This window comes from Gobio gobio, assembly GCF_949357685.1.
Source record: "Gobio gobio genome assembly, chromosome: 12".
Lineage (NCBI taxonomy): Eukaryota > Metazoa > Chordata > Actinopteri > Cypriniformes > Gobionidae > Gobio > Gobio gobio.
In genome coordinates, this window is record NC_137105.1 from 42,122,553 (window position 1) to 42,149,087 (window position 26,535).

At 37.7% G+C, this 26,535-nt stretch overlaps 1 protein-coding gene across 1 annotated transcript in view; it reads right to left on the reverse strand.

Annotated features, from left to right (window-relative positions):
- Positions 1–255: 255 nt before the first annotated feature.
- Positions 256–26,535, reverse strand: part of LOC307135262 (low density lipoprotein receptor adapter protein 1) — a 52,583-nt gene continuing 26,303 nt past the window's right edge. The window contains exons 3-9 of the mRNA XM_079831542.1: positions 23,466–23,578; positions 15,413–15,527; positions 14,983–15,055; positions 14,803–14,883; positions 14,586–14,704; positions 9,770–9,804; positions 256–3,522 (exon numbers count right to left, since the gene is read on the reverse strand). Of these exons, the coding sequence (XP_079687668.1) occupies positions 3,426–3,522; positions 9,770–9,804; positions 14,586–14,704; positions 14,803–14,883; positions 14,983–15,055; positions 15,413–15,527; positions 23,466–23,578 (633 nt within the window). The 3' untranslated portion in view covers positions 256–3,425. The remainder of the gene's footprint in view (positions 3,523–9,769; positions 9,805–14,585; positions 14,705–14,802; positions 14,884–14,982; positions 15,056–15,412; positions 15,528–23,465; positions 23,579–26,535) is intronic.

Consider the following 26,535-nt stretch of genomic DNA (forward strand, 5'->3'; position numbering starts at 1 on the left):
TAGACTAAAATGTGTTTGAGTTGTTTTAATTGAAAGCAACGTGCACATATGTCAGTGACATTGTTTTGTCTCAAGTTGCACACCAGTCTTTTTTTTTTTTTTTAAAGGCATGTTAAGATAATTAAACTAAACGGCCTAATCCTGTCTGTGAAACTAGGCCTAAAAAGATTAGGGAATTTATCAAATGAACTAAATATTATTTTGTCTAATGGCAATTTTTTATTTATTTAGTAAAAACACAAGACACGTGTTTTTGAACAAATATTTTATTACACATTATTAAATATCAACCAATTGTTTATGTATTTATGCAAATTACCTCTTGAGCTCCATTATGGTTTCATGATGGTTAAATAATACAAATTATGTGTACAAAGCCAAACAGATTGCATAGATTTTCTTTAAAAAATTTACCAACTTCGATTTTTTACTATACAAAAGGATTAAATAAAACACATTATAAAGACAATCACACATTATTCAGACGATCTACACTGATTGAACAATATTCATGAAATCATTTAAAAATGTTTGCTTTACTATGGTTGTTGCAATTGTTAAAGACTTTGAACGCGTTTAAAATCCTTTCACAGAAAACAGTGATTATTTGAAATGAATAAGCAGTCAAATCAGATCAAATATTCATTATTAAACCATTGACAGTTTCAATATGATTAACCAAAATGACCAGAACACCACTAACTGAACCTTTAGCTACAGTAGATACTGCTATTACAGTGTATTATATTAAATTAAATGAAACTTATTCCACTTTTAGGAGGATAGAAATTGTAAAACAAACAAATAATAAAAAGATCTGTAATGTTGAGAATACGGCATGTTCAAAAACGCACAAAAGAGAAAAAAGCTGAACGTTTAATGATTTCAGAAAATGATGAAGAAGAGATTTCTGAGGGTGCATTTTAATAGCACTAAAAAGGGCAGAATGGCAGTACATCACATGTAACGGTAGCTGCTATACTGATGGAACACATGGGGAAAAGATTATTTTTCATTTCTGAGAGCCAAAGTGTATTATTCTTTAGTTCAGCACTTATAAAGCAAAGAAATGTCAGAGCCTATAGAAATAAGATCTAAATCGATTTGACAGAATATGACATTTATTTCCAAAACGAATGTGTGATGATTGTCTGCCCAAAGTTCAACCAAATCGATGATGATTTTGACATCATTTGTTTGACATGACATTGTCTGACTGATTATTGATCCAAAAAAAAAAAGAATAAACAGTCTGGGTCCTTAAATTAAGAAGTTGCATATATTTAAAAGAACTTTAAAAATAAGTTTCACTGATAACAAGCATCAGGGTAAAACTGTACTGTGAACATAACAATGGTAATAATAATCTAACACTTATGGTTGGAAGCCAGTGTGAGAGGCTTTAAGAGGGCCATATTTTGGATCCTAAAAAAAAAAAATTCGCAAGTGTCTTGAGGCCTTTCAATATTCCATGATCCACAGAAAAAAAATTCTGGAATGATTGCTAAAGCAAATGTTGCCTGATGCACAATCTGTATCTGAAATGTTAGTCCTGAACAGCTCTACACACACACTATATTGCCAAAAGTATTGGGACACCCCTCTAAATCATTGAATTCAGCTGTTCCAATCACTTCCATGACCAAAGATGTATAAAATCAAGCACCTAGGCATGCAGACGCTTCTACAAACATTTGTGAAAGAATGGGTTGCTCTCAGGAGCTCAGTGAATTCAAGCGTGGTGATAGGTTGCCACCTGTGCAATAAGTCCATTCATGAAATTTCCTCACTATTAAATATTCCACGGTCAACTGTTAGTGGTATTATAACAAAGTGGAAGCAATTCGGAACAACAGCAACTCAGCCACGAAATGGTAGGCCATGTAAATTCACAGAGTGGGGCCAGCACATGCTGAGGCGCACAGTGCGCAGAAGTCGCCAACTTTTCAATAGCTACAGACCTCCAAATTTCGTGTGGCCTTCAGATTAGCTCAAGAACAGTGCGTAGAGAGCTTCATGTAATGGGTGTCGATGGCCGAGCAGCTGCATCCAAGCCTTACATCAAGTGCAATGCAAAGCGTCGGATGCAGTGGTGTAAAGCACGCCACCACTGGACTCTAGAGCAGTGGAGACGTGTTCTCTGGAGTGTCTGGTAATCCGGTGGACGAGTCTGGGTTTGGCGGTTGCCAGGAGAACGGTACTTGCCTGACTGCACTGTGCCAAGTGTAAAGTTTGGTGGAGGGGGGATTATGGAGTCTGGTTGTTTTTCAGGGGTTGGGTTTGGCCCCTTAGTTCCATTGAAAGGAACTCTTAATGCTTCAGTATACCAAGACATTTAGGACAATTTCATGCTCCCAACTTTGTTGGAACAGTTAGTGGATGGCCCCTTTCGGTTTCAACATGACTGCGCACCAGTGCACAAAGCAAGGTCCATAAAGACATGGGTGAGCGAGTTTGGTGAGGAGGAACTTGACTGGCCTGCACAGAGTCCTGACCTACACCCGATAGAACAACTTTGGGATGAATTAGAGCAGAGACTACGAGCCAGACCTTCTCGTCCAACATCAGGGCCTGACCTCACAAATGCGCTTTTAGAAGAATGGTCAAAAATTCCCAAAACACACTCCTAAACCTTGTGGAAAGCCTTCCCAGAAGAGTTGAAGCTGTTATAGCTGCAAAGGGTGTGCCAACTCCATATTAAACCCTACGGATTAAGAATCATTAAAGTTCATGTGCATGTAAAGGCAGGCGTCCCAAAACTTTTGGCAATATAGTGTATATGTAAACGTTCACCTAGAGTGTATAACTGCACATCTAAAGTTCGCTATCATGTGCGGAGCTAGTACTTAATCACACTTGTCTGAGAGTGTTGCAGTGGCTTATGTTCAGTACAAAGCACTCGACTGAAATGACCCATGCGATCTGACCGTCAGATGAATGCCGTGGGAGTCTTGAAGAACGCTGAGCTGAAGGACAAACATCAGTTCTTTGTGGAATATACATTTGGTCTCCCTTTCAAGTACGTGTGTAGTTATTGTATAGTTAAATAACATAACCAAAGCATCTAAATTATAGCACCAATGCATTTAAAAGATTTACACTCTTTACATTATATAGGTAGCAAATCTACTTACACAAACGCTTGAGTACAATATGACAACATGCAGTTTTATACATGTTGTATTGTCAAGTTCTTACCCTGAACTTTCAGTATTATAATGCAAGTACATTGGCATTCAAGAGTTATATAGCTGAATCATGCATGTCTGTGATGCTTTTGTTTGTGGTATTGTTTGCTGTTTTAAGTGGCAGTGGTGTGAGTCAGTCCATCACTGAGGCATAAGTTGCACGTTGTGTGCGGTGCTGGGGTGTGTTGTGTGTTCAGGACACTTTCTGACAGGCTGGTGAGAATGATTTGTGTGTGTTCAGTCTGAGTCCTCACTGCTGAAAGACAGGAGATGATCTCCCACTGGACTCACAGCTGCATCCTCAGACACGGTTCTGCTGCGGGACGTTGCCAGTCTGATTGAGGGAACAGGAAGAGTAATCTTTAATGTTTCTTATAATGTTTCCTTCTTGTTTTAAACCTTTTCAAACTCCTAAAAGTTCAAAAAAATCAAAATTACACCTAAAGATGTGAAAGATGCACATGCAACAATGCTTTTATCAGGGTTCCCACAGCCATCGAAAACCTGGAAATGTCAGGGAATTTAAAGGGATAGTTCACCCAAAAATGAAAATTAGCCCATGGTTTACTCCCCCTCAAAGCCATCCTAGGTGTATATGACATTCTTCTTTCAGACAAATACATAATTGGAGTTATATAAAAAAATGTCCTGGCTAATCCAAGCATTATAATGGCAGTAATACGTTGCACGAGTTGTGTTGTGTGTTTTTTTTTCATAAGTTGAATGTGGAAGGCGGGCTGGCGGAAGCTAGATATTTTAACATGTTAAATATGGATATGTCATATACAACTAGGATGGCTTGAGGGTGAGTAAATTATAGGGTAATTTTCATTTTTGGGTAAACTATTCCTTTAACATTTCATTTTCCAGACATGGAAATGATTTGGGATTATTAATATTTTTATAAACATTTTAACAGATACACTACTGTACAATACCAATTTTTTTATGTTTTTGAAAGGAATTTCTTATGCTCAACAAGGCTGCATTTATTTAAATAAAAATACAGTAAAAACAACAATATTGTGAAATATTATTACAGTTTAAAATAACAATTCTCTATTTTAATGCATTTAAAAAATGTAATTTATTCCTGTGATGTCAAGGCTGAATTTTCAGCATCAATACTCGAAACATTTCATATTATCAATGATATTGAAGACAGTTGCAAAACCCTGATACTTTTATTCAGGATTCTATGATGAATAGAAAGTTCAAAAGAACAGCATTTATTTGAAATATAAATCTTCTGTAACATTATAAATGACTGTAACTTTTGATACTTTTGATCAAATTAATGCATCCAATGTTGAATAAAAGTATTACATTTATTAAAAACTTTGGAATGGTAGCATGGATAATAATCTTGTGACTTCTGTTCAGTGAATCGTTCAGAACTGATTCATAATCACAAATTACTCAAAGTCATGGGAATTCACTGGGGAACCCTGTTGGAAGTTGTGTTGAAGTGAAACAGACGGCAACATAGTGTCGGCCACATCTGGTACATGTGGATTCAACGTGTACCAGATGTGGGCCGGATCTGGGCCGTCACTATGTTGCTGTGTGGGCTGAAGTGCAATGATATTATTTTCTCATTGAGGTTGAGGTTTAGTGATGGTTGATGAAATCCGAAGCATATCATTACCGGTATCGGTACGGTTTCTCTCACCTCACTTACCTGCGTCCATCTCCTCCACCTCCATATTGCTGCATTGCAGGTGAGAGAGAGCATGACACATGCTGACAGTAAGTCATGATTAAACCATCACATCCTCCCCAGCGTCCTACAGTTCAAACTTTACCAGCCTTTGTCAGCAAGTGGAGATCTACATCTATTATTACCATTTTTATTGTGTTTTTTCTACATGCTTGAAAGGAAAGAGCTGATTTGGATTCACCTCAACTGATTCACTTATAGTTCTTTTTGGCCCATTACATTACTTATAATAATGGATTCCACCGGCAAGATGAGAGTGCTGTTTCTGACCTGCTGTATGCCAGCAATGAAGTCATGATGCATTGGCATCACAATCGGATATAACTTATGGTGGCCGAGAATGTGGCAAGCAATCATATAAATATAAATATATATATTAGGGATGCAACAATACAGTTTGTCCACGGTTCAATACATACCTCGGTTTTTTAACCACGGTTTTTGGTTCGGTTCGGTTCTGATGGCTTTGTCACATCAGTTTTTTGCTATTCTATTCTTAGGCGACAGGAACAGAAAGAGGTTAAGGATAAAAAAAATAACAAAAATGTATTGTAATTCTCTTTCTTTCTTTTACTTAAAAGACTTTTATGTTAAAACCTTACTTTAACATAAAACTTTCCTTAAAAAAATATGAAATTGAATGAATAAATGTAAAAATAAAACAACATAGACTTCACTATAAAATATTCATTGATTCTTATTAAAGCTACTGTATTAAAGTTTTTCAGTCAAGAGCAGCGAGTGATTTTCTCTTTGTTTTGGTCTTGGGATAGTTCACTCAAAAATGAAAATTCTGTCATCGTTTACTCACGCTCAAGTTATTTTAAACCTGAATAAAGTTCTTTCTTCCATTGAACATAAAATATATTTTGAATGATGTAGAAAACCAACCAGTTGCTGGTCCCCATTGTAGGAGATAATAATATGGATGTCAATGGCTACCATCAACTTTTCAACAGAAGAAATGAATACAGGTTTGGAACAACATTAGAGTGAGTAAATAATGTTTTTAAAATTTTAGAGGTGAACTGTCCCTTTAAGGACAAGCAGCAGCGTGTTCACTATAGGCTGCACTGCTGTCAATTCAAGACCTGCACGCATCTAATATTACAGACGCATGCCGATTTTACTTTCACTTTAGACATAACCGACTGCATTTAACACTTGTGTGTATTTGACAGTATTAGCGCAGTAAGACTACTTAGTCCAGTAATCACACGTTTGACAGGCTATTAGTGCTCGCGCTCAGAAAAGCGCATGTTTAAACAGTGCATAAGCACGCAAATGAAATGTTTAACCGGCAAGGCTTTAAAACGCATGCAAATAATGAACTTTCGTGATTGTGAATAACAATTTTGTGAATAATAATTTTTAATTGTAGAATTACACCACATTGTGTGTATATATTAGCACCGTTTGTTGTTTTTCTTGTGGTATGAACCATGTATTGAACCGTGAATGCCGTACCGAACGGTTCAATATTATATTGAGAATTGTGGCATCCCTAATATATATATTATATATATATAAATAAATTGGTTCGACAAGTTAAACACAATGTTATTAGAAAGCTTGTAACTCACTACGCACTAAAATTCTAAACATTAAAGGCACAGTATGTAAGTTTTGCCGCTGGTGGTCACTTATTCAAAACAAAGGTGTAGCTTGATGATGATGTGAATGAGCGTGGAATCATGGGAGTTGTAGTCTTGTCTGTTCACCTCCACAACCGATGGAAAGAAATCCGATGGACTCGGGCAGAAATCATGTTCATGAATGAGCGAATGTTTTAAAGTTTTATTAACGTTATGGTGGAATGAAGTAGAGGTCGACCGATACATCAGTTTTGTCAATTAATCGGCACCGATTTATTTTGTTTGTTAATTTCAACATATACATTTTTAAATTTAGCTTGAATTTAAGAAAAATTCTGTTAACCTTAGTTAATGCACTATGAACTAACATGAATGATCAATCTACAATTGAATTTATATACTGTTACAATTTACGTTTTTGAAAAGCTCACTGAGATGATACAGACATCATCAAAGTTATCACACAAATCTTCTGGCAGGATCATTTTATTTAGCAAAATATCTCATCATTCACTGATGTGTCCAGGTCGCACTCGGTCAACCATTATTATGTTTGGTCTAAAACGCAACTCCACTCGTGTTTCTGTCATACTTGCAAAACTGTGATATGAAGTGTGCAAAGTAACAAATTTTAGCAACTGTGTGAAAGTGAATAGCACATAACTCTGGCACAATAGCGGTATAAACATACATATCTATTGGTACAATATGCATCACATGACTAAACATGCGTCATTGTTTTCAAATATCTCCGTCTTTACAGTCCACACTACGATGCGAAGACGAATTTATCTGCTTTGGAGAGCGTTTTCAAAAAGCTCCGTTTTCGTTGACTTAAAACACCTTCTCAGTGTGGACGGAAGGCCAAAACGGAGAGAAAAACGAAAACGTATTAGTGTGGACATGGCCTTGGTTTCCTTTGCTAGTTTGTTTCTATGGTTTCTGATTAGTTAATTGATTACATTCACCTGTGTCTTGTTTGGTTCCTCATTTAGCATTGTGTTCGGTTTCAGGCCACATCCACACGAAGCCAGAGCATTTCCTATCCAATCTTTTTTCCCCTCGTCTCTGCGTACACACGAAACCGCTGAAACCAACTCAAAACGATGAAGTATACATGCCAGATCAGTATGTGGCGCTGTAATTCTGCCACAGAAATACACTAAAAACGGAGAAGAAGAGTTGTGGCTAGAAGGGGTACAGCAACGGTCGGAAGTGAGGCAAAATCTCACGATAAAATAACAAGAAATAAATTTGCTACTTACTAGATTTAGTTTTATTAACACCTACACCTACCCCTAAACCTACCCATACAATAATGCAAATACAGTAATTCAATGACGTAAAATTGATGTGCTCATGCCCAGTGGCCATAGCTGTATCCCTGCTAGTCTTTACCAGGGCTGTGCGATATTGAAGAAAAATGCGATATGCGAAATCCTTGTTAAATAATGCAATATTCGTTATGCGATACGATATTGCTTTAAGTGTGTAAAAACAATTTCTTTCCCCAACTGATATCTTTCACTTAAAGCATAACCGACTGTGTTTACATGAATACTCATCAAGACAGCCATTTCGACATAACTGTGTGTGTATTTGACATTTTGAGTGTGTAACAAGGCACGAAAAAAAGAACAGCTTGTGAGCACGTTTCGGTGTGTGTGTCAGACAGCAGACAGCGCAATACTGCAAGGAGTTGTTTTTGCAAGTTATTGCGTTTAAGAACTCTTTTTTTTTTTTGCGTTTAATAACTCTTTTTGCTATATGCGTTGACCTAAAAGTACACTTTTCACAATGTTGAAGTAGCATATTAAAATCTAGATATTGCGTACTCTTGCGATATGCATATTGCGATAATATGTACATTTGCAATATTTCCATAATTTCGATATATTGCGCATCCCTAGTCTTTACCGTGCGGGACATGGTGTGATGAAATCACCCTTTCTCAATATATACGGATTGGCTGTACACACGAAAAAGCAAGGGTGTCGGTTTCAGATTTTTCCACTCTGGGACCCGTTTTACTAAAATGCTGGAAACGTCTGGACAAAACGCTTCTATGATACAAAATTTGTACGTATACAGCTAAACGTATCCGTGTGGACGGGGCCTCAGTTGTGTTTTGTCTGTTCTGGTTGCGTTAATGTGTGGATTCTGTTTCTCCAGCGGTTCCCTGTTATCCTGAATATTTTTATTATTTTATTAAAGTGCTACTGTTACAACTATAGATCCTCACCTTCACAGAACAAATTCTTGTGTTTGTGTTTCCCAAAACCCACCAACTGTACCACTGACTTTCTGTTCATCTGGATAATAAGAACACATTCATTGTTTTGGCACTTCTGTTTATACATGCTTGAATGAAGTTGTTATGACCCTAAACCTCTTTTATATTCCATCTGCTGCTAAACGTGACTCCAAACTATCATTGCATTCATTTTCAGGGCTCTGTTTGAATTGTATTTATTAATAACCATGTATGGAGAGACACTCAGAATAAAATGGTTCACCATGCCCATTAATCTGAACCAGAGCTGCGAATGTGTTTCAGTGCTCCTACTGTGTGCCGAATCTCTCGTTCATATCCACTTTATGAGACATAATGTCACACCTGAGGGAGCGCAAACACATTAACTGATAATATGAGGCAAAATATTTTACAAATAGTTCCGCATAAGCATACAGATGGCCTCGAAGCTAACACACAAAGACAAAATGCAACAAAACTCGCATTTTTATTTCAAGGGATCTTAAAGGCAGCAAATCAACAAAGATAATAAACAAAGAAATATTGACTGAATTTAAGTGCATCTCAGGGGAAATTATCTCTTTTTTTAAATTCTGTATTGAGACATTTGCTGTGCTGCAATGCAGTTCAAATTCCAAGGTTTCTAACAATATTCTCTTAGAATAAACAAGTGTACATATACACCGTTCAAATGTTTTGGGTCAGTAAGATTTTACAATAAACTTTTATTCAGCAATGATTCATCAGAATTGACAGTAAATACATGTATAATGTTACAAAAGATTCATTTCTGATCAAATAAACTTCTTTTAAAAACTTATTTTTTTGTTTTTTCACAGTCAGTTCTTTTCTTTTTGTGTATGTATGTGAGTATTTTAAAGGATAATTATGATCAATAAGCGCTATATCTCCAATAAACACTATCCTGGATGAACAATCTCTGATTTCACAGACAGCTTTCTCTGAGGCTTACTGTGTGGATAAAATTGAGCAGAAGGGAACACAAACTTACCTTGAAAACGCATCATCGAGGCCATCTTCCGCATCCTGAAAATTAGAAAACACGCTATAACCATGTAAGCAAACACATCACAGATCACTTCTATATCAAACCTGCAGAACCAGAGAGTAACTTGAACAACATCAGCACCAGCAAGCTCTAAAGACTTAATCTACTGTATCTTCTGTGACAGTCATTATCTGAGACCAGCAGACTGAAGAACCTGCCTGAACAGTGAATGGAATTTAATCACAGCTGAAAAAAAGTCATTTAAAAAGACACAGTCCAATATGGGCAGCTCTCCGCCTAGTGGCCATATGTTTAATCAATAAATACGGTATTAAAGCATCGAATGCCACTTAGTGATGACTATGTGCTTTATCAACAGGACAGGCCATGCTGACTGACAATATAATGGCAATTAGCCAGTGGCAATAGTAATTACCTATTTTGGCATGACTTGTTTTGTATCAAAACAACTAACCTTCATGTTGGAGCTGATCCTCTGCATAATAGAGGCACGCTTTCAAAAAATTAATTAAAGTGTGGATTCAGATGATCAGGTAGGCCAAAAGACAAATTAGATTTAGGTTACCAGAAAGGATTGCCTGGCATTGGAGCCATATTTAATCACATCATATGGAAACAACTCAAACTGTCCCGGACTCTTGGAAAAGCACTACTGTCTTTCTCTGGAGGGATATTATTATGTGTGAAATTAGTTATGCTCTAAATGAACTACTAACCCTCTGAACATAAGAGATTCAGTTCATTTGCTGCTAGAACCCAAACAATTTTACAAATGGTTACAAAAAAATTGATTTCTAATTAATCCTGCTCTCTCTCTCTCTCATATATATATATATATATATATATATATATATATATATATATATACACACACACACATACACACAGGTGCATCTCAATAGATTAGAATGTCGTGGAAAAGTTCATTTATTTCAGTAATTCAATTGTGAAAGGTGAAACTAATACATTATATAGACCCATTGCATGCAAAGTGAGATATTGCATGCCTTAGTTTGTAATAATTTTGATGATTATGGCTTACAGCTTATGAAAACCCCAAATTCAAAATCTCAGAAAATTTGAATATTAGTGAAGTGAAGTGACGGCCAAGAATGGTGACCATACTTGGAATTTGTGCTCTGCATTTAACCCATCCAAGTGTACACACACCCAGAGCAGTGGGCAGCCATATTGCTGCGGCGCCCGGGGAGCAGTTGGGGGTTCAGTGCCTTGCTCAAGGGTCTCACCTCAGTCGTGGTATTGAGGGTGGATGTGAGCGCTGGTTATTCACTCCCCCACCGACAATTCCTGCCGGACATGAGATTCAAACCCGCAATCTCATGTTGCAAGTTGGACTCTCTAACCATTAGGCCGTGACTGCCCCTCCATGAAATCAATAAAAAGGATTTTAAATATAGAAATGTCGGCCCTCTGAAAAGTATAATCATGCATCTGTACTCAGTACTTGGTTTGGGCCCCTTTTGCATGAATTACTGCCTCAATGCGGCATGGCATGGATGCTATCAGCCTGTGGCACTGCTGAGGTGTTATGGAAGACCAGGATGTTTCAATAGCGGCCTTTAGCTCTTCTGCATTGCTCGGTCTCATGTCTATCATCTTTCTCTAGGCAATGCATCAGGTGAGTTTGCAGGCCAATCAAGCACAGTAATCACATGGTCATTGAACCAGGTTTTGGTACTTTTTGGCAGTGTGGGCAGGTGCCAAGTCCTGCTGGAAAATGAAGTCAGCATCTCCATTAAGCTTGTCTGCTGAAGGAAGAGACTCTGGACTGGAATTAATACAGTGGACCAACACCAGCCGATGACATGGCTCCCCAAACCAACACAGACTGTGGAAACTTCACACTGGACTTCAAGCATCTTGGACTGTGTGCCCCTGCATTCTTCCTCCAGACTCTGGGACCTTGGTTTCCAAATGAGATGAAAGCATTTGCACTCATCAGAAGAGAGGACTGGACCACTGACACAAAATTTGCACTCATCAGAAGAGAGGACTGGACCACTGAGCAACAGACCAGTTCTTTATTTCTTTAGCCCAGGAAAGACACTTCTGACAACATTTGAAGCCCATGTCCAGAATCGTATGTGGTGGCTCGTGATGCAGTAACTCCAGCCTCAGTCCACTCCTTGTGAAACTCCCCCACACATTTGAATGGCCTTTTCCTGACAATCCTCTCCAGGCTGCGGTCATCCCTGCTGCTTGTGCACCTGTTTCTTCCACACTCTTCCCTTCCACTTAACTTTCTATTAATGTGCTTTAATGCAGCACTTTGAGAACATCCAACTTCTTTTGCAATTACCTTTTGAGGCTTTCCATCCTTGTGGAGGGTGTCAATGATGGTTTTCTGCACAACTGTCAGGTCAGCAGTCTTCCCCATGACTGTGAATTCTACTGAACCAGACTGAGAGACCATTTAAAGCCTCAGGAACCCTTTGCAGATGTTTTGGATGAATTAGCTGACTAGAGTGTGACACTTTGAGCCTACAATACTGAACCTTTTCACAATATTCAAATTTTCTGAGATTTTGAATTTGGGGTTTTCATAAGCTGTATGCCATAATCATCGAAATTAAGGCAATATCTCACTTTGCATGTAATGAGTCTATATAATATATTAGTTTCACCTTTTAAATTGAATTACTGAAAGAAATAAACTTTTCCATGAAACTTAATCACACATTGGATCTCAATGAATGAATTATTGATATATTCAATTTGGAAATCTTTATTTATATACATTCTAAAATCTGTTAAGAAAAAGATTATGTGACAACAGTCAATGGACCAAAATCATCAACACACTAAGGGCTGGACTCAAAATTATACAAAAAATCAATGTTAAAAACTGAAGTTGCAGGCTGATATAACTTAATATATCATAATTCATTACATCTTACATTATGTCATAATGTAAGTCAGTAGTGTGGAGATGGTGGTCCAGTGGGTTAAACCACTGAACTGATATGCAGAAGGTTGCTGGTTCTATCCCAGCGGTCCCCACCAGTGTGTCCTTGAGCAAGGCACTTTACTCCACGTTGCTCCAGGGCACTGTAAGTCGCTTTGGATAAAAGCTTTGCCAAATGCATAAATGTAAATGTAAAGTGTGTATGACCCCACGTGCCATGACAAACGTCCGGGCATGCGCCTGATGAGATGGTGACCTGGGGGATCTCCTCCCAGACCTGGATCAGGGCGTCACTGAGCTCCTGGACAGTCTGTGGCGCTACTTTCAGATGTCCCAGAGGTTCTCAATTGGATTCAGGTCTGGGGAATGTGTCAATGGCATCAATGCCTTCTTCATCTAAAAACTGCCTACACTGCCAAACACAATTTGTAACATTTATATAGCGCTTTTCTAGGCACTCAAAGCACTTTACAAATAGAAAGGGGAATCTCCTCAACCACCACCAATGTGCAGCATCACCTGGATATTGCGACGGCAGCCATATTGCGCCAGAACGCCAACTTATGGTGGAGAGGAGACGGAGTGATGAAGCCAATCAGTATGTGCAGATGATTAGGAGGCCATGATGGACAGGGGCCAATGGGCAAATTTGGCCAGGGTGCCGGGGTTACACCCATACTCTTTTTCCGAAGGACCTCTTGGGATTTTTAATGACCACAGAGAGTCAGGACCTCGGTTTAATGTCTCATCTGAAGGACGGTGCTTGTTACAGTATAGTGTCCCCACTCCCCATCACTATACTGGGGCATTAGGACCCACACAGACCACAGGGTGAGCACCCCCTGCTGGCCTCACTAACACCTCTACCAGCAGCAACCTAGTTTTTCCCAGGAGGTCTCCCATCCAGGTACTGACCAGGCTCAACCCTGCTTAGCTTCAGTGGGAAACCAGTCTTGGGCTACAGGGTGATATGGCTGCTGTATATTACTGACCCACCACCAAACCATTCATGCTGGATGATGTTGCATGCAGCATAATGTTCCCCACGGCCTCTCCAGACTCTTTCACATCTGTCACATGTGCTCAGTGTGAACCTACTCTTATCCGTGAAGAGATGAGGCAAATGCCAATTGAGCTGCACAGTGATGAGCTGTGAGCACAGGTCTCACTAGAGGATGTCGGGCCCTCATGAAGTCATTTCTGACAGTTTGGTCAGAAACAAGCACACCATTAGTCGTCTGGAGGTCATTTTGTAGGGCTCTGGCAGTGCTCCTCCTGTTACTCCTCACACAAAGGAGCAGATACCGGTCCTGCTGTCGGGTTTTTGCCCTTTTACCACCCTGACCAGCTCTCCTCGTGTAACGGCCTGACCAGCTCTCCCGGTATCTCCTCCATGCTCTTGAAACTGTGCTGGGAGACGTACCAAACTCCTTGCAACGGCACGTATGGATGTGGCATCCTGGAGGAGCAGGACTACCTGTGCAACCTGATTGGGTTGCAGGTATTGCCTCATGCTAGAGACAGTGACAAGGACCCAAACAAATCATAAAACTAAAGAAAAATCAGTCAGGAAGAATAAGAAGAGAACAATTAATTATGGCCACCACCTGCAAAATCGTTCCCTTTTGGGGGTTGTCTTGCTGTTGCCTCTCCAGTGCACCTCTTGTCACTTTCATTTGCACTAAAGCCTGTGAAATTGATTCACAATCACTTATGCTTCCTAATTGGACAGATTGATATCCCTGAAGTTTAAATGACTTGGTGAAGTAATGGATGCTGAAAATTAATTTAAATGCATTACATTTAAAAATCATACAGACAACCTAAACTTTTGAACGGTAGTGAATGATAAAAAGTTTAATAACATCATACCCAGGAGTCATGTTTGATTGGCCGTCTCCTAGTGTTGCTGCGTGGAGATGGTGAAAGGAAGGAAGCGAAGAAGGGCTTCCTCGGTTTGTGCTCCATCAGAGCCTGAGTCTTCTCCTCCTCTGACACAAGTAAAGAACAAAAATGAAGAGTGTTCCCACGGATTTAACTAAATCAAGACAAACATCAAGCAAACCATTGTTTAAACCAATAAATGTACCTGAAACATTGTTTGGTTCAGAATCAGGCTGGGATTCAGGGTCTGAACACGAGTATCTTGTGCGAACTTTCTTGCTTTTGTCTGCAATGGAAAAATGAAGACATAAGAATATGTGTGTTCTGTTCCATGGAATATGTGCCATATGTAGCCTGTGCAAACAAACGTGGCACAAAAGCTCACCTTCCTGTGCGATCTCCCACATATCTAGAGCTACTTTAAAAGCTTGAGCAACTGTCAGAGTCACAGCCTGAGCCTGTGGAGGACACATGACCACATTCAAATCAAAGGGCGCGCTGGGTAACATTTTGAAGAATCATGCATATGTCCACTAGATGGCGCTAGATACCAGTTATAGATACGGAGAAAAGAGAAAAGGTTTTGGCTTACACAATAACCAGCTTGTGAATTACAGTTCAATAAAAACTGTAGTGAAAAAATAGCTATTTATTTACATGGTGATGAAGGATTGCAATACTATCAAAATGGAAACGTTTTAACAAACAATGTGCACAGGCTACATAAAAAAATATGCCTGGGAATTAGGCCTACATGCTGTGCCATCTGTTACTGTTCATCCAAATGTTCACGATGTGCATCTGAAGACACTTACTATTTTCTTTTTTTGGCACAGGAAGGCATGGCACTCCAGAGTTTCATTGAATTGGCTTTGGGAGACGTAGGCAAAGACCTTATCCTGAGTTTTGTCTGTTGTGCAGTAAGATATTCTGCGGAAGTGAGAGGGAAAAAAAGCTTTTCACTGTGGACTGTAATTTGTTCATAAAGACTCATATACTTAAATAACATTTCCGGGAATGAATAATGTACTGGCAGGGTCTAGGTTATGCCTAAATTTATATCTTTCAATAACTTCAATGGAAGTGAAAATCATCCGCTTTATTGTACAAGCTTTTTGAAGTACGGTGACAGAAAAAAACAAACTCTTCTCTAATTTAATGAGTCATTTCTAACTTTTAACTGTAGGAATAATTGAATCCATTAAAAGCCATTGAAGTATAGGTCATTTAAAGGGTTAGTTCACCCAAAAATGAAAATAATGTAATTCATTACTCACCCTCATGCCGTTCCACACCCGTAAGACCTCCGTTCATCTTCGGAACACAAATTAAGATATTTATGTTGAAATCCGATGGCTCAGTGAGGCCTGCATAGCCAGCGATGACATTTCCTCCCTCAAGATCCATTAATGTACTAAAAACATATTTAAATCAGTTCATGTGAGTAAAGAGGTTCAATATTACGTAATATTATAAAGCGACAATAATAATTTTGGTGCGCCAAAAAAACTAAATAACGACTTATAGTGATAACCGATTTCAAGACACTGCTGCATGAAGCTTCGGAAGTTCGGATCGTTATGAATCAGCGAGTCGATTCAGTGGTTCGAAGCGCCAAAGTCACGTGATTTCAGCAGTTTGGCGGTTTAACACGCGATCCGAATCATGATTCGACTCGCTGACTCCGAAGCTTCATGAAGTAGTGTTTTGAAATCGTTTATCACTATATAAGTCGTTATTTAGGTTTTTTTGTTGCACCAAATATATTCTCGTCGCTTTATAATATTAATATTGAACCACTGTACTCACATGGACCGATTTGAATATGGTTTTAGTAGCTACATTAATGGATCTTGAGAGTGTAAATTTATTTGTTTCCTATGGAGGCCTCACTGAGCCTTCAGATTTCAACAAAAACATCTTAATTTGTGTTCCGAAGATGAACAGAGGTCTTGCGGGTGTGAAACGCCATGAGGGTGAGTAATAAATTACATTATTTTCATTGTTGGGTGAACTAACCCTTTAAAGTCTGCAAACCAACCCAGACAATTCCTGTTGAGAACAGATTTGTATTTTAAAAAAATAACAAGGGTTTGTAATCTCTCAGATCCATATTGGTTTAGAGAAAACTCTTGAAAAAAACTACTCAGTGCCAAAACAGAAGTGAAAATCTGGTAAAAATCTGCGGTTTAACTGTACTAAGATATATTTCTGCATTTAAAGGAATAGTGCACCCCAAAAAATTCTGATTGTTGTCATTGTTCCAAACCTGTATGATTTCCCTTCGGCTGTGGAACTCAAAAGAAGACATTTTGAAGAATGTTTACTGTAGCTTAAAGGGATAGTTCACCCAAAAATGAAAATTACCCCTTGATGCCAGACTGCCTTCCATATTCAACTTGTGAAAAAAGCCTAACTGTATGATGTAGGACATAGTGTAAGAGTTTCGAACTTTCTTCGTAAGTTGAATACGGAAGGTGGTCTGGCGGAAGCTATAGATGTTTTACTTTATAAAGTTTTAAATATTAATATTTTTCTTACACAAACGCATCGCTTCCCTTTTAGGCTCCCATTCACTGCCATTATAAAGCTTGGATTAGCCAGGACATTTTTTTAATATAACTCAGATTTTATTCGTCTGAAAGAAGACTGTCATATACACCTAGGATGGCTGGAGGGGGAGAAAATCATGGGCTAATTTAAATTTTTGGGTGAACTATCCCTTTAAACAGTAGAGCAAGGGTTCAGTTCCCAGGGAATGCAAAAACTGAACGAAAAAATGCATCTGCAAAATGCATAAACGTCAAGCTTAAAAAAAAAAACCAGTTAAAAACATCTTTAAAAATAGTTAAAAATCTTCACAAGCCATTTATCAATCCTTTGTTTAAAGAACAGATTGATATTTAAGATGTTATTCTTTCACCACTGAAAATTTTGCTTGACAGCCATAGTCACCATTCACAATCAGAGACAATGGTAAAGACCAGCTTGAAGGACCAGGACCTGAAAGACCTGATATCCTGACAGTGACAGTTTTTTTGTTTTTTGTAAAGAGAGCCAGGGACCAACAACACTGTGTAGATTTCACAGCCAATGAGATGATCAGATATATCATAAAGACACACTTACAATAACATAAACCATCAGACATGTAGCAGAGAGAGGACTATGAATGTCATTTTAGGAATCGGACCGGAATTTAGAGCACCAAAACAAAAGAGCTTGTGTGAAATAATGAGACACATTAGGGAAGACAGAGCTCGGATCTCACTTCATCTAAAATTGTTAGTGCACTACTTCTGATGCACGACCTAAATAGAAATGCCCAAGACTCTCTATTCCCTTTCTCCCTCCCCTTTCTCTCTCTGAACATGGGGGGGGTGTGGTGAATTATCATTTATTCCAGTCTGTGGTGCATTGCACAACTTCATTATTGAAGAGTGTGATGCTGAGAGGGAAGGAAACTGTAAATGGCCTGAATTTAGCTTGTTTGTAGCTCCTTTTGAACAGAATTAAAGGAGGAGGATATTTTAAACAACCTCAGCTACACTGACATGAACCTTTCAATCTTTGCTTTCGTGGAAATCAAATAGGACATTTTGAAAGTAAAAATTCTCCATGAAATTGAATGCATTACAAAACAAACACTTATTTACGTTTTATAGGACAGTTAGTTTCAGTCCTTGAGTTTGATTGGCTGAGCGGCATTATAATGCTGATAGTTCAACAACAGTGTTTGCATCACTCCACTTGTCTGTGAGTTCTACAGGTAGGGATTTTACATTTACTTTTTCGGCAGGTCAAGTCACTGAATCATTCACTTAACCGATTCAATCAAAATCACAGATTCATTTTGAAACGTAACACCACTCCTGTGTGTCACTGGAAGATACACAATTTGGCAATTTAGCTGTGGAACTATTTTCTTTATTTTTCATCTCTTTTTTTGTTGCCACAGCAAAAAAACAAAGTAATGGCAATATTGTGTCTAAAATGAAAGGTACTCAATATTAACTTTTTGTTAACTGAGCAATTAGGGGCCAAGCACCGAATGGTGCGATGGCACCTATTGTATCCATTAGTTTTCTTCTTCTTCTTCTGCCATGGGATATGGCAGCACATAGAACTGTATGGTAAAAAGTTGTGAAATTTGATAGACACTGATAGAGGTCAGTCCAAACACAGCAAATTTGGAGTTTCTAACTCAATCCCTCTAGCACCACCAACAGTCCAAAGTTTTACTTACATTTAAGCTGATAACTTTTGAACCATAAGGCTAGAAACAAAATTTTCCCACCAAAAAACTGCTCCTAGATGGTTTGTCATATTCTCATGAAAATTGAATCAGATCATCTTCAGACCATGTTGGCAAAAAGTTATTAAAAGCTTTTTGATAAACCCAATCGTTCTCAAAAAACACATGAACGAATTTGACGAAGAACATGCCAAATTTGACAGGCCAAAATTTGATATTTTGACCAAACTTAGTACATGTCATCACAAGCGTGACCTGAGGCTACATGCAGCATTTCAGCACAACACCACCTACTGGTCTGAAGATATGAAAAATGCCTAGCTTCTGAACAGTTTGCCCAAAAATAATAAAATTGGTCACTTCTGATTCATTCAGTCCTTTTTTCCCATATTGACTTTTGTGGGCGTCGGCCAGTTTGAATTTTGTCCTAAAATGCTGTATTTTATGAACGCCTTAACGTATCATTACGAAGCATCGGGACCATGCCCTGAATGTACTCAAAAAGTTTTGAGACAGCACCACCTTGTGGTCAAAAGTTATAACGAAATTTCCAAAAATACTAATAACGTTTGATTAATTTAGCCTATTTTAATGAAGTCTTGATATATTCCTTGGGTCATACCAAGAACAACGATACCAATTATGTCATATTTGCTCAAACTTGCACTCCGTCATTTTGAATTTCTTTGAAAACCTACTTTTTCTAACTCCTCCTAGACCGTTGGTCTGATTTTCACCAAAATTGGCTCAGATTATCTTCAGACCATGCCTAAAAAAATGTTATCAAAAGCTTTTCGATAAACTACACTTCATTGTTCCTGTTTGTGCTTGCCCCTGATAACTGCTGCTTGCAGCTATATTTTTATGTGCTTTTATTGTCAATTTGTTCTCATACCTTTCTGTTATCAGATCCTACTGTACTGTAAATAAATGGGAAAACAAAACACAAAGACACTGAATCCAGACCAAGTGAAAAGCAGTGATACAGTAAAGCATCAATGCACATCCAAGTGAGTTTGGCCTTAACATGAAAGCGTTCTGCTTTAGGCAAGGAGGAGATGCATGCTTGTTAAATTTTAACAATACATAAAGCCTCAGTCAGGTCACATACATTGTAAATAGAAAAAAAAAGTGGCTTTCACATAAACTACTCAAGGGTAACAAACATGACCTTGTGGCCCTGACTAGCATAACAGCTTCCATGACAGCTACCGATGTCATTAAACAGAGCAAAGAGCAATGTAAAGCGAATAATACAAATATAACATTTATGAAAAAAGTCTGTGAATACAAAAAACAACAAACCCTTTCTTATTATAGCTTTCCTTGGCAGTGTTTGCATTGGCAGTGTCACAGACAGTGATGCCCTACTGGCTCCCCTCACTTGCCGAACACATTACAGTGGAATATGGCATTCCCAGAATGGGAAAAAGGCCAAAGTGGGGTTTAATCTTTTCATGAACCCCTGTGCAGCTAATGCGGGACCGTTGTGAATCTCATTACACAAATCACTGTGCAAGATTTGTGGCTTAGGAAAAGTCTTGCACACAAATATAGATGTTTTCTTTTCAAGAGACAAGCTGGCAGTAGTGAAACTGATGTGTGTATTTGGATAAAAAGGCACAAAAAAAATCCTAAATTGGCATGAGCATTGACGGAAATGAAACAAAATCTGCAGGGGAAAAAAAGAAGAAAAAAAGACCCATGCCCTTCAAACCTCTAAAATATCTGATGTAATAAAGCTGACAGCTTCTACTGAGCCTAGACAAACATCATCATCTCCTATTTTTTACTAAAAATAGGAGATGATTATGTTTTTTCAGCTGTCTTTTCTTCATTTTTTGTATATTCAGCTTTGGGGAGGGGGATGGGACTCAAAGGAGTGAATAAAGATGAGGAAAAGTGTTCATATCATCAGCACTAATATGTTTCCTTCTTTTGAAACCCCCACCACTTCATTCAAGATGCTCTCGTTTATTTTGCTGTCAGTGAAAAGGCAGAGAATACCCATGATTCTGTTCTTCACCCTCCAAATGGTTGTCCAAAACCCCCTCGGGGTTCTGGGTTGAAATAGCATTTATTATAGCATTCCGACTGAACTCTGATTTTACGGTCCCCCGGTACTTGTGTTTATTCTCCAGCCTCCTTTGAAAGTCAAACTGAGGCGGTGTGATCAAAGTCTACACTGATTACATTCTGCTGTGTATATAAGACCCATCGCTCCAGGGGCGTATTCTCTTATTCTGAGGTGTGCTTTACCTGGATCAAGCTAATAATACAATAAGCAAAAATAAGCAAAAAAAACTGTGCAGTGGAGAGCAGTTTGTCCTCTACGTGAGCTCTCAGAATTCCTTGTCTTACACAGGAATCCATATGTCATTGCACTAAATAGCCAGAAGCCCACAGAGCATCTCTGAAGGGAGCAGTGCCACGGATGGAGGAGTTCCAGGTACAAGGACAGAGTGTTTTGTGTCAGACCTGATGCTCTGCTGCTAAAAAAAAAAATTAATTAGTATATTGGTCTTCATTACTATTAGTGCTGTCAAACGATTAATCGCGATTAATCGCACCTAAAATAAAAGTTTGTGTTTAATATATGTGTGTGTATTGTGTTATTATTGTGTGTGTGTGTGTGTATATATATATATATATATATATATATGTATATATATATATATATATATATATATATATATTGTGTAAGTGTAAATAATAAATAATGTTTAAAACACAAAACACACAGATAAGAAAACATCAAGAATTATTCAAGTAATATACAATTTTGCTTCTCAAATAGATGTATTTTGCTTCAATTACTATTTTAATTTTACATGCATTTATAAGACTAGAGGATATTCAGTAGGCCTATCTTAAATTTTATTTTTCTTACCCCTCCGGAATTTTTCCCCGTGTAAACTTCAATAAACAGTGCTTAGAACAAGCAGAAACAAAATATAAAAAAATTTTTTTGTAAAAATTCTAGAAATATTTCAGTAATAAATGTATTTCACTTGAATTACCATTTTAAATTTATTTATATTAAAGAGTATCTTGAATTAAAGGGATAGTTCACCCACAAATTTCAATTCTGTCATCATTTACTCAACCTCAAGTTGTTGCAAACCTGTAAATGAATAAATGGATTTCTTTCTTATGGTGATAACTGTTGACGTTCCTCATTGTATGGGAAACAAATACTATGGAAGTCAGTGGAGTCCATCAACTGTTTGGTTACTGACGTTCTTCAAAATATCTTCTTTTGTGTTCAGCAGAAGAAATAAATACATACAGGTCTGGAACAACTCGAGGGTGAGCAATTTTCCTTTTTGGGTGAACTATCCCTTTAAGTTTATGAAAAAAATGTAAAAGAAAGACAGGGAGAGTGTGTTGTTTATATGAGAAAATGAGAAAGATAGGAAGGAGGGATAGAGGAAAGAATGAGACAGTAGGAAGGGTGTGGGATAAGTTTTTTTGTTTTTACGGGAGAGGATTAAAGAGATGCGTGATTCCCGTGACTGTGTCTCTGGTGTAGCTGATAAGAGGGATCAGCATGGGGGCTCCTCTCTGCACTCTGTCGCACCCCCCATGCCCACCGAATAAATCACCTCCCTCTAACAGAGGGGTATAATAAAGTCAAGATGTACCACATATTTATACAGTACACATATTATATACATTCAAGATGTACCACAATCTCACATTTATGAATACGATCCAAGCATGTCACCTCTTGCATCAATATTTGTTTGACACACTCAAATGTTAATGATCTACTGGTTAGATCTCACTGCAGAGTTCATGGTGTTCTACCGACCTTGACAGATTAAAAATCTTTAAACAACTGATTTGGAGGGAGTGAAGTATGCTTATTGCAATAATTGACTCTGTGGCTTTTAAAATTCCACAGAACATACAGAACAAAGATATGCTTTGTCAGATGCTCTGACCCAGTCTTCTAGCCATCACAATTTGGCCCTTGTCAAACTAACTCAAATCCTTACGCTTGCCCATTTTTCCTGCTGCTAAAACATCAACTTTGAGGACAAAATGTCCACTTGCTGCCTAATATATCCCACCCACTAACAGTTGCCGTGATGAAGAGATACCCAGTGTTATTCACTTCACCTGTCAGTGATCATAATGTTATGCCTAATCGGTGTATATTACAATAGAACACTTTACAATATGGTCTCATTTGTTAACGTTAGCGAGCAATATCTTCTTACATTGAAAAAAATCATATTCATGTTGGTTTACAGTGCATTAAGTTATGATAACAGATACAAATTAAGATCTTAAAAATGTATTAGTACAGAGATTAACAAAAAGGAATACATTCTTTAAAAGTATTGTTCATTGTTATTTTGTGTCAAATAATGTAGTTAATAATGTTAACAAATGAAACCTTATTGTAAATTGCTACCAATAAATGCAGCCTTAGTTAGCAAAAATCGTCATTCAAAAACATTAAAAAAATCCCAAATGACCCCAAACTTTTGAGCTCATTTTTTAAGTATATTTTTAATCGCACCACACTATGATACAATTCACATTATGATACAAAATAGCACAGGTTTTTGTGATTTTGGCTTATTTTGGTGTGGGTTTTATACCTGTAAATGGAAACGTCCTCAATGAGGTCATTGGTCTCTGTGTCTGAGATGATGATTCCCTTGGGGGAGACAGTGAGGGTCACTTTCCGAAACTTCTTTGCACTGGCCCGAGCCTGCATGTGGTTGACAAGGATAAACAATTTGTGTGAACCCTGGACAAACATCTTTGTCATTGTCATTTTTGAAATGTCACTCATTACTCGCTGACCATAAACAATAACCTGAAAAGGTCAGAGAAATCTGTGTGGGCTATTAAATCCAACTCCACGGGTACAAGAGCTGAGACTTAATATATAAAATTCATCCTCTGGCTTGTTTAAGTGGTGTTACTGTGATCCTGGCATATGAACAAACTGGTACATCAATACAGTGTGCTGGCAGGAAGAAAAGAGGCCAACATGGATGAGGACGAGGGGAAATTATGGTTGAAATGCAGAAGAGGAGAGAGAGGGGACTCGTCAAGGACAAAGGAAATCAGGCAAACGCATATCTGGAGGGTCTTTCTCCCTTCCCAGGAGACAGTAAACACTGATTTAAAACAAATGAAGCTCGTCTCAAGGATTCCCAGTCTGACAGTTAGTTTAGAGAGAAAGTTATCACATTCTGATTCGATTGTGTTAAAGGAAGTCTTTTTCGTTTGCTCTCTGTAGAACAAGGAATCATATTGTGAATTTAAATAGGAAACAGACTGTCCTGAAAGGCTGACTCTTTTGTTCTGTGCAACATTTTATCACCACAAGTAAGCTACAAAGGCCTTTGTGAGGCGCTAAACCATTGATCAAAAAGCTTTTAGTTTCTGTTTTGTTCTGTTAAAGGCACAATATGTAAGATTTTTGGATTAAAATATCCAAAAACCCCAAGAACAATGTTTTTTGTTGACTTGTGTACTTACATTATTCCAAATGTTTCCAAGAATGTTTAAATCCAGAGGAATAACCAGGACATGGACGAGTCTGTACGTCGCCTATAGTGACATCATACCCGTGTTACCCTCGATTTCCAAAGACGCTTTAATATATTGTTTCATTAGACAGGTGAGCAACTGTTTTGATACATTCAACGCCAGAAAACAAATTATTGTTATACAGCTCAACACAGTTAGTCTTATTGTTTAAAGGGATAGTTCACCCAAAAATGAAAATCGTGTACTTTTGACCTTACTCATCGGAAGTGTAGGCTGTTGTAAATAGATCGCATTCGAGGTAAATTTTTTTTTATATAAATATTGCCTGGTTTCCCGCACAAACCGATCGTTTCGTGTCTTAAGACATCAATGTGTCGTCACGAGCCGCAGGGTTTAACCCCCTCGAGTCGGTGGTCACGCCGGCACGACCGATTAATTTTTTTCTTATCAGTGCCAAAGAGACTCAAATAACTGTTGTTTTTATCATTCAGGCAAGTGTTATACATCATTATAATCTGTTAAATTTAAAAAAAAAATTGTGTACAGTCACAAAAAAAATTTTTTTGGTGCTTTTTGCAAAATAAAGAAAACAAACATGATGCGTGATCTGCAGCCTCTCTGTCAAAGACGTTAATTTCAGATAGTCTTCAGAAAAGGAACTCTAGCTTAGTGAATACTTGTCTCACAAACATGAGACATATGTCTAAAGAAACGTTGAAATGTCAGGTTTTAAATAATGTAAATCAAATCGAAAACAAATATTCTGTGTTTATGTAATCTGTTCGAAAAGAGAGAGATGTCAGTCGTTCGCGAGCCTCTTCATTATCCGCTAATGCGGCCACGCCCACGGAGCGCGCAGTCAATTGAGATTAAAATACTGACGCGACCCATGAGAACAGATCGACGCCCAGACATCAACTCAAATAAACACATCAAGTGAAGCGCGCTATACTTCAGCTACCTTGTTTTGAGACGCGTTGAGGAATAATCCTGGAATAATTTACAACGGATTCAGCTGCTGATTGTAAGGTAGGCTAAGTTTATTCTGTTAGCATCTGTGAATATTAAACGCAAAAAGACTGTTTAAATATGAATCCTGCTGCAACATAAAATGTACATCATAGACAAAAGACTGTTTAGACAAGCTTTATTTTGGCCTGTTTTGGACAGATTATGATGCGTTTATTGTAAAATAGCCTAGTGTCACATCAATAAAGATTTTATTCGCAAATGTCTGCTCAGATGCTATAAATATAGAACCAGTCAAACGTATTTTGCTTCAAATTGTTTAAATGTTTTGTTTTGTAGAAAGACTTTCTTTAAAGTGAATTTCGTTTTGTATAAATTGTATCTTAATTTTAATCAATGTTTTAAATATATTTGCTTCTTATTTAATAAGAATCAAATATAGCAGACAATAGCGTTAGCGCTGGCGATCATGCATTGCACGCATGTCTCATAAATTAACTGAAGCTCGAAATTATATTTGAGTATTGTGTGTATGACAGTTTACAAAATCAAATGATTCAGAACATTTTTGCCATTGAAATGACTGGGAAAAAAGAATCTCAATCAACCTGAATTCACAATATACTCTGTGAAATCATAATTACACTGCATTATATTGTTTTAAATCCCAAATATTTTACTTATAACATTCATCATTACCAATTATTCAGTTATTTGTATTTATTGAATACTTGTGTTCAGTGTCACAATATTACTGATTTTTAGCATGAGACTACTTTCAAAGACAGCTCAGACTTCTAGGGGTTAATATGGATTTGTATGTGTATGTTTTTTTACTCTCATAGCTCTCATAATCTAAAATGTTACCATTCACATGCATTATACGACTGGGAGACCGCAACGGTTGGAGTTAAAAATCTTAATTTGTGTTCTACTGAAGAAACAAAGTTACCTATATCTTGGATGCCCTGGGTGTAAGCAGATAAAGATAACATTTTAATTTTTGGGTAAACTATTCCTTTAAATCTGTTTTTCTTGATTTACCGCGAGTACCATGTTTTATGTTGCAGATGTAGCATTATAACATAACTTTCAACACACTCAAATGTATGTAATATGATAAAACAGCAATGCGTTACCCCACATAAGCATGAGCGGAAGAAGCGGAATTGGTCGTCTGTGGCATAATAAAAGCTC